Source organism: Crocodylus siamensis, chromosome 3 (assembly GCF_052110815.1).
Source record: "Crocodylus siamensis isolate JL-2025a chromosome 3, ASM5211081v1, whole genome shotgun sequence".
NCBI classification, from domain to species: Eukaryota; Metazoa; Chordata; order Crocodylia; family Crocodylidae; genus Crocodylus; species Crocodylus siamensis.
Genome location: NC_143397.1, coordinates 148,189,623 through 148,201,494, shown reverse-complemented (window position 1 = coordinate 148,201,494; position 11,872 = coordinate 148,189,623). Strand labels below are relative to the sequence as shown.

Genomic DNA, 11,872 nt, shown 5'->3' with positions numbered 1-11,872 from the left:
GGGTTGGCCTATGAAAAGGAACTGAAGCCAGGAGTTTGACATGTGAACTAGGTTTTAACCTACTTAGACTGACACTGCTCCTTAGTTTTGCCACAGTTGTCCAGCAAATTTCCCTTCCCCCACAATTGTAAATTGTCTTGGCAAACGGTACTGTATGTTAAACAGTAATGACACATGTAGGTTATATGAGTTCAATTTTAAGCCTGTTTTCACTTATTCATACTGTTGCCAAACTGCACACAAGAAAATGCTAGTGCAAGCAGCTAATTTCTGCCACCTGATTGGTCTTGCATTTGAGCAGAAAAGAGAACAGAGTTGGGGATGTAGTCAGTCTTACCAGTTGTAAATTTTCTAGATTTAAATTCCCCCCCACCCCTGAAGGAAGAAGAAAAGGATTGGCACTATTGTGGTCCAGATTAGAAACAGAAGTGGAGTTCAGTCCTGGGGACAAGTAATTCTGGTGTCCCTGTGTAAGTCCCTGTAGATTTGTCATTTTCCCAGTTAATATATTTAAATACTCTTTTACTAAGGTTCCAGTTATACCAGGTATGTTCTCAAACCTGTTTACTCCAAAGCAGCTAAGCTGACTAAACTCTTCAGGGCAGGGCAGGCCAGCTTGGACTACTTGCAAGCCAATGGCTATCAAACTGGTGGTGGTGTTCTGGACTGAAAACCAGGAAATGTGGGTCCTAGTGATATTTATGATTAGCATTAACAATTCTGTGCCTTTTGCAATTCTTAATTATGATCCAAACCATATAGACTTAAGTTTCTGATATGGCACATTCAAGTATTTATGTATAACATTGCCTCAAAGAATGTTCTGTACCTGTGCGTGTTTGTCTGTAAAAATGGTTTGATGGTGCACTTGTAATCTGCTGGTTCAGTGTATTTATCCAGCTACTCCCAGTCCAGCTCAAATATTAGAAGTCTATACTTCAGATGTGCATCCCACCAATGAACAGCCCAGAGGGTCATTTGCATTCACCTGCCTTAATTTGCCCCTTAAAGATCCTATAGAAGGCATGTTGGACAGCATGTAATGTACATACACAAGACGACTAAAGGTAAGGGTCTGTACTCTCAATGTTTTATTACTGTTTGGTCATTTACTAATGTCCTTAAACGTTTTTTGTAAGTGAAAGAGTGCGCTTGTTCTGCAAGTTAAAGAGTTGATGGAAGATTAGATAAACATACAGACATGGAAGTTAACTAATGTGCAAATTGACTTCCAGTCCAGTTAGATATTTCCATACCTTAAGTCGAGCCAGGTATTTGGGGAAAGATGCTGCTCCTCACCTTGGCAGTGACCAGGGTTTTTTCTAACACTTCCTTAGCCTGGAGTAAGCAACATGTTAGACTGCTTTTGTTTTCGTAGTCTTCTCATTGTCTCTGTCTGGCAACTTAGCTCTTCTATAAGGTACGGGAGTATTGTTGAGGAGGCTCCATTGAAATGTAAAAACTTTATGGCTGCTGCCATTTTGAGGGGAAATTCAAGCCCAAGCCAGTGCATGGTCATGAAGAAGACTCACTAGCAGAGGAGACTGTTGGCAGTAATAGTGATGAAGAGTGTGAAGTGCGTTTCAGAAACACTATACAGGTTTCTCTTGCTAACCATGGTTTTGAGTATCCATGCTTAATATTCTATATACCCTTTTGGCTACCGTGGTATACTGTTTTGAGTAACTCCAACTTTCAGTGGCTGCGCATCAGCCCGTCACCTGCCATTTTTCCCATAAGTCTTTTGTCTTGCCAACCACAGGAACTTTCAGGAACCTAACCCCAGCAGTTGGCAAAGGAAACCTGTATTTCAACAAGTTTGACTACAGCCCATGTCTCTTACCCAGTTTTCCATTTTTAAAGAGAAGCTTTGTGGGGCAGGGGGGAAACCCTTGCATTGTCAGCTTTAATAGAGTGGCCTACTTGCAAAATAATAAGGCAATACTAGGTTATGGTTTTCTCTGTCTCTGTCACTAATGTGTAATAACAGGTATAATAACACTGCTAATTCTATACCCCCTATACTTTCTACTGTCCAGAAGGGGAGTGGTGCCAATGTTTTTGTGGGTATGTAACCCCCTCATTCTCAAAGTAACTACTATGCCAGTCTCGACTATAGCTAGCTGACCACCTTGTAATTGCTATTTGTAATGACGACTGCAAGCACCAAGGTTTCAGTCAAAGAGAAGACCAGCCACCCACTATTATGCCATTTTGCAGTAGCCTCAGCTGGTCATTCATCTGACTGGAGTTCAGAACTAGGAATATATAAAAGAACCTTAACCCTTTAGGGCAGCTAAGGTTGTGAACCCAAGGTCAGTGTGGTGTCATACCTCTGTTCTATGGAGGTGGTTGCTATAAGCATGGCAGTTTACCTCAACCCAATTCTGGAGGAGGAAAAAGGATTTATAGAAAGGAAGAGGGTCAGGAGCAATCCCCTCCTTTGAGCACAGTGCCTCAGAGGGGTGGCAGGCAGCTGCTGCCGTTCCAACTTGAGCCCTAACCTGGGCTCTGAGTTGGCTGCAGCTGTCCTGTTTCCCTCCCCTGCCACTGCTTACTGAACCATGGTTCTGGCTGTGGCCTGGAGTATGGCCCCTGTCTGGCCAGGAAGCAGCTGTGAAGGTAGTGGTGGGAGGGGGGAGGCAGCAAGGGGCAAAGTGCAATGGGAGCTGGTCCTCCCCTGCCACCGCTTTCTCCTTTGTGCAGTGGGAGAACGGGACACATTTCTTCCCCTGCAGTTTCTTCTCCCAGTCATGTGCACTGCCTCTGTTTCCCTACCCTTATCTTTGCTCCAAGTTGGCAGGCTCCATCCATGCTGCAGCCTGGGGTGCTGAGCATAGCCCTAGCCTGGCCTCCATAGCAGTGATGTGCAGTCCATATGGCTTCTATGGGGCTGGACTGGGACCATGCTCAGTGCCTCAGGCTAGAATGGGGACAGAATCCGCTGGTGCAGAACAGGGGCTGCAGGGAGCAGATGGGCAGCAAAGGGAAAGGCACAAGCAGGGGCCAAGCTGCTTGACCTCCCTGCTGCCTCCCCCTGCAGTGGTGAGAGGAATGAAAGAAAGATGACTCTCCAATAATTAGATGCTATACATGGAACATTATAACAATTTTTAAAATTTTTCATGTATAGAATATAATTATGGGGGGTCATCTTAAATTCAGGGTTATTTTAGATTTGTAGAAATATGGGTAATTGCATTTTTGTTCATTTGTAGATCCTGCTATATCTTGGACTAATAAAGGCAGCATGCAGGTAGGGTGAATGAGTGCTCCAATACGAGCTAATTAGTGCAAAGCTAGAAGCTGTGATGTAAACGAAGTATAACCAAAACCTGGGAAGAAGTGCACTAGAGTAGATAATCCTTCATACCATATCATGTGCACTCCCCACTACTGCCAGAGTATTTGTCCTGAAAGCAAGTCTGTTTAATAGCTTTTTGTCTACCTAATGTCACTCACTCTTCTTAGCCCTTGGATGAGTTTCCTCAGCGTTCTTCTTTCTGTCTAGACTAAAAACAAGTGTTTTGAAAATGGGTGCTGATTTATACAGGGGCCAGCCTCAGGGCACTACATCACTGACTAACTGCAGATACAGACCCAAGGCCTGTACAGGATGACAGCTTTTCTAGAAAAGCTATTTTGTCCTAAGGATATGAACAAGGGGTGGAGGGGGAGCAGACTTGCTGTGTACCAGCTGTTCTGCACTACCTGCTCTGTGTCTGTACCTATCCTAGGGTAAGTGAAAACTGAATTGCAATAATTCAGCATTTGTTTCATTTAGGGTAAACTGCCTCTGCTGAGCTTTTACTCACCAAAAATAGTTACTGAGAAACTGTTACCTTTGTAATGTACTGTAACTTGTCTGTCTTGTTAGAAACAATACTCGTCATTGAAAGCACCTTTTACAATCTGTACTGGACTGTTACAAAAGACAATCTAGTAGCGAGGATAGTTTAAATTCTCTTGAAACTGCATTGTTTTGTGTAGATTTTTAATTCAATCTATTTAAAAAAATACCTGTACCCAGGGGCGATTCATACGGGGTGCATGTACACCCCCTAAGTGTGGTGGTACACCCCCTGCAAAAAGACGCCTCCAGTGTCAGCAGTGCCTGTGGGTGGCTGCTGCTCACCACCCCACTGCCAGCACCATCTGCAAGCAGTCCGTGATTGCCCCGGCCACTGCCAATGCTGTTGGCAGCGCCTGTGAGTGGTCACCAGCCCCTGGTTGGTGGCATCAGCAGGAGTGCCAGTGGCATCTGTGGGGGCTCCCCCACTTGCTGCTGCCAGTGGAGCTGTGCCCCCCCCAGCCGCTGGGGACGCATGCCGTTCATGTCTGTATCACTTCATAGACGCCTGATCAGGCTAGTTTTCCCCAAATAAATTAAGCTTCCTCTTTCCAGTTAACGCAGGAGTTAAATGCCACAGAAGCTAAATTCATTAAATTGGATCTTAATAGGTTAGCAATATATACAAATGGTGAAAGTAATTTTGTAAGATCCTTAAAACATTTAACTTGTTAACTTCAAGTAACATAGCACACAGCATGTCGACATTTTGCTCTACAAACCCCTGTCCTACATACAGACCCGGAGCTGAAGTGTTCAAATTAATTAACATTAAGAACAACACCCTACACCAAGGGTAGGCCAAAAAACCACAATGTCTACCTTGGAAGGTGCTGGAGTGCTGGCATGCCAGAAAAACAAAATGAGTGAGTGAGTGTGTACATGGCAGGATGCACCGCATATTAGTATATTTAAGAATCATAAATGTTGCTTTTGTTGTTGCATATTCCCTTTTTGTTGAGCATGTTGCAATGAGAGAGAAAAGAGAGACAAATGAGAGAGAGAGAGAACCAGACGTGCATACACATAACCATGTGCACAAACACAGAGAACCAGAACACACCCAGAACAGATGCACGTGCACACACAACCAGAACCAAATGTGTGCACACATGGGACCAGACAGAGGCAGACAAACACACAGAGCTGGGCTCCTGGGCCACTAGACAAAGTCTGCTCTGAGGCAGGAATGCATGCACACACCCGCTGACATGGAGCTAATGCCGGAGCCGATGTTCATAGCCTCCTGGGTGCAGCCAGCCCAGGCTCTGGGTAGCTGCTGCCAACTATGGTAGGGCTTGCAGCTGCCCAGTAGCCTGCTGGGAGCAGCCCTCGTGGCTGGCAGCAGCTGCCTAGAGCCCAGGCTGGTGGTGGCGTGCCAAGCAAAATGACCTCACATGCCATGCTCCACACATGTGTACGGGGTTGCTGGCCCCTACTCTCCATTTTTAATCAGCCTTTCTCAGTCCGTCCATCACTTTAATTTATCAAGTTGCATTAAACCTAAGACAACTGAGAAATGAAAAACACTTGCACTGATCATTTTTATGAATCTTTAATGGACTGATCCCAAATAAGTGGCCTGGTTAATAACAATGTCCCATTTTCTTATGCATAAGGCAGTACTTGTACCACTACATTGAACAGGCTGTTAGGAGGAAGAGTAGAAATCATTGTCACCTCTCAAAACTTCCCATGCCCTCTGCTAGTAGAGCATCTGCAACAGTGTCACATTTCAACTGGGCCAGTCAAATACCATTGTATACATAATCAGATTTTCAATTCTTAATATGCCTGGGCATTTTTGATTGCAATTACTTAGACATGACAAATTCTAAGTAATAGAATGTGACCAGTTATTACAGTATTGCCCCAAAGCCTCTGACCTTGATTCAAGAAAGCAACTTTTAGCATGGATTTAAGTTTCAGTGGGAAAATTCCATATGCACTTGTGGCAGTCTCATCAAGAGCAACAATTTGAAACTATATATAAAGTATTTTAATTAAGTCCTTATAACAACTTCTGCCTTTTAATCTCAATTAAAGTCCGTATTGCATGCTTAGGTTGTAGTTTCTGCTTATTTCTCTTCTGTATTGTTTTTCCATTTCCTCAGTCCCCTTAATCTCTATCCTTTGCACTTTATTACTTTTGCCTATGGAAAAGAGATGGGAGTATTTAGAATAGAAGTGATGTCAGGAAGTAGGAGAGACTGAACTCAATAGAAGTCTTGTTTAATTCACACAATTATTGCTTTTCCTCTAACCTGCCTGCTGCAATAGTTGATGACTCTGATTTCTTCATATAAACTAAACAGTTTGATTGATGTAAAATATTTCAAATAAGCTGTTCAAGGAATAAATTCCAACAAATATTTAGAGAGCTAAAATTGTTCAATTCCACAGGCAGCAGACTAAGTGTCCCAACAAAGATAAAGGTTGAACGTTGATTTATTTCAGTACTCAGATAAGATCATGTACACTGCTAAGGGGCAAAGGTATATGCAGTCTAGGATGGCAGGATTTCTTTTAATAAGTAACAGGAAATAAAGCATCCAAATGCGATACATGTGTTCATTAAGCTAAACTGATTTCCAATAAATAATTAATGTGAAAATCCCGTTTACAGTACCTGACAGACTTTTTTTTTTTAATAACCATTGAATTTCATGGTAAAAATAGAAGTAAAGCATGTTTGTTTTTTCTTTTTGCAACATATTCTTCCTTCTGATTCAGAATTTAAATCAGAATTATCACCTGTGCCTGTTGTTCCTTTATGATGTTACTTTAAATACCATTCTGTTGTACAAAACAAAAAGCAGTCTAATATTGAATTTGACGTGTGAAAGGTGATTAACTGACAGCTTTGGAGACAAGGACATGTTTCATGACATGCATGGCACAGACACCAAAAAACTAGCGTCCCTATGCTGCCCTGCCAGCAGGGCTGAATTCTGATTTGAAAAATTTGCTTTATTCTCTTCAGACACAAAAATGGCAGATCAAACTCCAGCTTTCAGGCAGAGTAGTCAAGGACTACAATTAGCTGAAAATTAGTGTTAATTAGTACTGGATCTGAGACCAAGCCCATTTAATATAGGCCATCTAATAGCCTTCAGTTATACCTTAAAACAAGACTGGATTTCTTAAGGCAAAGCTTTCTCTCTTTACAGATCATTTCCTTCTACTAAGGTCCCAGGTACTTTGTGTGTCTGCCTTGTGCTACTATCTTTCCTGTTGCTTTGTTTGTTAAATCTGTGGTGGTGAAAGCAATTCTTCTTCCTTGCTTCATAACCTGACCAGTAATCAGTATCTCTTCTCCCATCTTAGGAGCTGATATGTACCTTGAAGGAAAGAGAATGAACAGGTAAGGGTTTATACACATGTTGCAAACCAAAGAACATTCATCCATTTAAAATAAACATGCTAGAGTCACCATCCCCACCTCCCATGCCTTCTTAGACAAATGTCCAGGCCCAAATCCCCACCTCTCCAGAGACAGCATCAGTTGGCAGAGCTCCTGCTTTACCCATTTTGAACAGAAGTTTACCATTGATACTGCATCTCCCTGATAAAACAAAATGGGGAGGGGGCAGCTTTCTAGTCGTCTTGGAAACAAAACAATGGGTATTAAATTATACACTGACAGGTCAGTGCCTAGTCCCATTTTGCCCCAGTATCTCCTAAGTCTTCTATAAACTAGCCTAGTTGCAAATTGCAGTTGGAGCTCTGTCTGTTGGGAGCTGTGAACCTCAACAAGACAGAAGCTACTTATCAGATTTTAATGACTTCATAGTTTTCTCCCACTCTGACAGAAGTCTCACTTGAATTTAGAGTTTTCTCATAACTTTCTTGATTTGCCTTCACTTTTGCACATCAGGCAGCTCCTCTAAGGAAAAAAATAGGTGCTTCTATACACACTTAAAAACATCCAGCCCCCATGAACAATAAAGTTGGAGAGGGTGGGAGACTAGGAGGAACAAAGTCTACAGCAAAGTAGACATTTGTCAAAGTAGACTTAAGGGCTTTATACAAGGTGGCCTGCTTAATAAGTTAAACTCAAATCCTATGGCTCCTGGATCAGAGACCGGTTTGTCAAAGCATCCATGCAAGAGAGAGAACAAGTTGAGCCCAGATTAACCCCTTGTACCTACATATTACTTCCTACCCTCTGGAAGAACTTGTTTTTCAGGTTTGAAATTTAATGCATGAAAAGACTCCAGAATCAGGACTTTGTCACTAAAGCTGAGCCATAAACTAAACTTGTAATTAAAAGACCACCTCAAAATAGCATCAGAGTTACCTGAAGTTTTCCCTAAACCAGATCTGGGTTGAATTCAGTAGAACTAAGTCTTTCAGAGCCACCCTAGATCCTCCTACAACAAAGGGATCTAGGTCCTATTGGTGAAAGGTGACAGCAGTGAAGGCTTAACCTCTTGCAGCAAGCATGTTCAATACATACGTTATGTTCATGTCCACACTGACCCCTGCTTCTCCTCTTTCTGTGTTAATCAATGCTACTGTTGACACAACGTCTACCAGGGTGGCAGCCAAGCCTCCATGCAGTGTGCCAGCCCTGTTTGTGTGCTGCTCCTCAATTTTCATTTCACATACAACCTTCCCAGGAGTTGCAGAAAGAAGTTTAATCTAAAACCAAACAGAAACACGATCCTGTTACTCACAGGCAACTGGTAGGGGAGGGACAGGATGGGATGGGGGGCACATGCCCCCCCAAGATTGGCCCCCGAAACTGGGGCAGTCTTTTTGCTGTGTGGGCCGGCAATGTGTTGTGGGGGGGCACTAAGCCATGGCACAGAAGTATAGGAGTGGATATGGGGCTTTTGGCCCACCCCAGGGCCCACCCACAAATTATGCTGCCACCCAGACTCAGGAGGCACCAGTTACCCCTGCTGTTACTTCAAGAGCTCAGCATGATGACAAATCCAGTAGTTCCTCTGGGAGAAAAGATCAAGTTGAAAGCTAGTCCAAAAGTTGCAATGGGCTTTTGCAAAAAGAGAGACTAACAGCAATTTAAAATTGTTTCATCAGATAGTTCTATAAAATCGTGACTAATATTTTGCAGGAGAAATTTTATGTTGCCCATAAAAATAAGTGTTGACATTTGTCAGGACAGACCCGTTGCAGTGAGGCTGAAATAATTATTCAACAGCCTATTTCAGTTAAGTGACCTTTATACCTAGAATAAAGCTAATGCAGAATGATGCTAGACTTTTATTTTAAACTTTACAGTCTGCTGTAATTGCATAGGCTGACTTGGTGGTCCACAAAATGGAAACAAAGGAACAAAACTCTTTTTACAAACTCAATGAATGCTTAAGTAATAGAACTGAATTCATATTTTGAAGAAGAATGAAAGAAGGATTAGCTTGACATGCTCAGGGCACCTACATGGGTAAACTCACCAGCACTCGGACCTCTGTTAACTCCCTATTTTGGCATGGATAACCCACTATATCAGTATAAATAAACAGGACAGACAGAAGGGTAAAGTTAAGTTTACTCCTTTGCTGAGTTTACCTGTAGCAAGAGCAGGTAGGTGCTCCAGCCGCAGCCCTTCCCACCAGCGGGAGGAGTCAGGCTGGGTTGTTGCAGCCTGTGCACCACCTGGCTGGAGCTGGGTGCAGGGCAGGGAAGACCACCCTCCTTCCCCACTCAATTACATGCCCCCCAGTGACATGGGGGACTTTTGGCCCCAGCCACAAAATTCATTAGTTATGGCTCTGCTTCTGCCTGCTTCACATTTAGCAGATAAGCCTAATCTAGGTAGGAGAATGCTGCAACACCTGGGCAAGAAACAATGAGGTAAAGGGAGGTAGCACAAGGTGGTTGTCAGTGAGGGGTGCTGCCAAATCCAAAAAACCTGTAGAGGGGCACCTGGCCTCTGAAAGGGTTGAGAGCCATTGGCCTAGAAAAACCACCCACTCCGGTTCAAGTCTTTACCCTCACAGAGGTGTATCCAGTGCTGCTTAATGTGGCACCACTTCCACTTGGCAGCAGACGCAGGTGGAGCTGTCATGCTGTAGTTTCTGGTGCACATCAGTTAAGGGACAGGGACCCTCTGAGCACATGCTGCAGTGTCTCTTTGCTACTCTTCCCTATCCTCTTGCAGTTCCCACATCCAAAGGGAGGCAGGATCAGACTTGATGATCGCCCAATTCCACTGGCATAGGGGTGTCCCTCTGGTGACCACGTCCATTGAAGCGGATCCTTTTAGGGGCACAGCTCTGCCTCGGCCTCTTGGCTTGGTGGAAAAGCCGGCAGCACAGCCAGCGCCCTGAAGGCTGCAAAGAGCCACCCCCACCCCGGCGGGATCTCCAGCAAGGGGTCCCAAGTGGCGAGACGCTAGCAGAGGTACCCAAGCTGCCTCCGGGGACTCCACCTTGTCATACACGCGATCGAAGCCAGGCGTGTCCACGAGGCGCTTCACCACCTCCCGCAGGGACTGCAGCGTAAGGGCAGGTCTCATGGCGGGGCAGGTGCGGAGAGCTCCCGCGCGACTGCGCTTGCCGCTGCCAGGGCTGGGATGTCATCGCTGTCCCAGCCCCGGACTGAGGGAGGGCTGCGGGGCAGGCTTTCCCCGCACCCAACCCGCCCAGTCTGGGGCTGGGGCAGCGATGACACCCCGCCCCAGTAGGACTAAGTACGTCCGCCTCCTGGCAGCGCCCCCGTCAGCTGCAGCCGAGACCACAGCGTTCGGCCCCGCCCCCGCGTTCCAGACCCGGCTCCTCCGCGTTCCATTAGCCGAACGTTGGTCAGCTTCAAACGCTTGGCACGGCTTTTGTCTTTGTGACGTAAGCAGGACCTCAGACTCTCTTGGGCCCCAAGGAGAGAGCTGCGCATGCGCAGGAGAGCGCGGCGGGTCCGGGTGGGGTGGGAAGGGGAGATGAGTGTCCCTGGGCTGTCCTGGGTGCCCCCCCCCCGCAACCCAGGGACACCCATCTCCCCTCCCATCCCATCCCTGCCTCAGGCCGGGCTACCCCATGTCCTCGCTCTGCCTCCCAGGACAGGAGCCCAGGTGCCCAATGCAGGGAGCCCCGAGCTGGTGGCTCCTGAGCAGCCTGGCCAGGTGTACAATAATGACCGTGTTTGCAGGATCATTTCAACCCCTGTGCAATGTAGGATCAATGACAACAAAAGTGTTCAAAACGTAGGATCATTTTTTGAGGCAGCCAATTGATATCACCTGTGTAAAACCCAAGTCACTCGTGGGGAGTCTTAACTGACTTTTGGGTTTGCTGTCAGCACTTCCTTATGACTGCTTGCCTAGAACTAAAGACTTGTTTTATTTTTGGTCCAGGTCAAATCAACCAGCTCAGTTCCAAATTGGATTGACTGAGCAGCACTCAATCTTCCAACACCCATATCAATTGAGCAGGCAGAATTCAACCATTCTGAACACCAGGTATGGTGCTCCTACTGCTGAGCATCCTGCACACCAGGCTCTCACCCTGGGACTTCAGCTACTCTGAAATCCATTGGCAGGCATCCTACATGCAGGCCCAAGCCTAGAGTTTTGGGATCCAGATGCCCCCACTTGATCTTAGCCCACAAACCGGGCTGATCCATCCTATCCTGCAGAACTTGTGGCTGCAGGAGGGCCCGCAGCCAAGGGGCCATGCCCCACTTGCCCCTTGCCACCTGCACCGTGTTTAAAGGGCTTGATGCAGGCAGGGAGCCTCTTCCCAGCTGAGCAGGGGACGAGTTCCTGCCCACAAGCAACTGGACTGCACTCATTTTGGTACAAGCCACCAGCACATCATGCACACAGTCGCTTGTGCATTTAGCCACCACAGTGAGGCCAGTCCTGTTGCAAGGGCAGTGCTGGTGGTGCACAGAGTGCCCTTGCACTGCCCCCATCACCAACTTGCGGGTGGTCCAGAGGGTTCTCAGACTGTGTCTGAGGGTCAACAGTTAGGCCCCTGCCCCACGTTACATATATCAGACAATTGACTGGTGAATTGTACAATAAATTTAGACTGGCCACATGTGCAAAGTAATTATCGC

At 45.8% G+C, this 11,872-nt stretch overlaps 1 protein-coding gene across 3 annotated transcripts; it reads right to left on the bottom strand.

The window, feature by feature from the left end:
* Positions 1 to 5,389: 5,389 nt before the first annotated feature.
* Positions 5,390 to 10,645, bottom strand: LOC149868970 (acyl-coenzyme A thioesterase 13-like). Of its 3 annotated transcripts, none has more exons than XM_090039492.1 (3): positions 10,258 to 10,645; positions 8,310 to 8,494; positions 5,390 to 7,191 (listed from the first exon to the last, which is right to left on the bottom strand). In XM_090039492.1, exons 1-3 carry the CDS (start codon positions 10,396 to 10,398, stop codon positions 7,035 to 7,037), a joined length of 483 nt encoding a protein of 160 aa, XP_089895618.1. In that variant the 5' UTR covers positions 10,399 to 10,645; the 3' UTR covers positions 5,390 to 7,034. The 3 variants fall into 3 exon arrangements, with proteins under 3 accessions (XP_089895618.1, XP_089895619.1, XP_089895621.1); XM_090039493.1 differs by having other exon boundaries at positions 10,224 to 10,644; XM_090039495.1 differs by having other exon boundaries at positions 10,248 to 10,638.
* Positions 10,646 to 11,872: the final 1,227 nt, after the last annotated feature.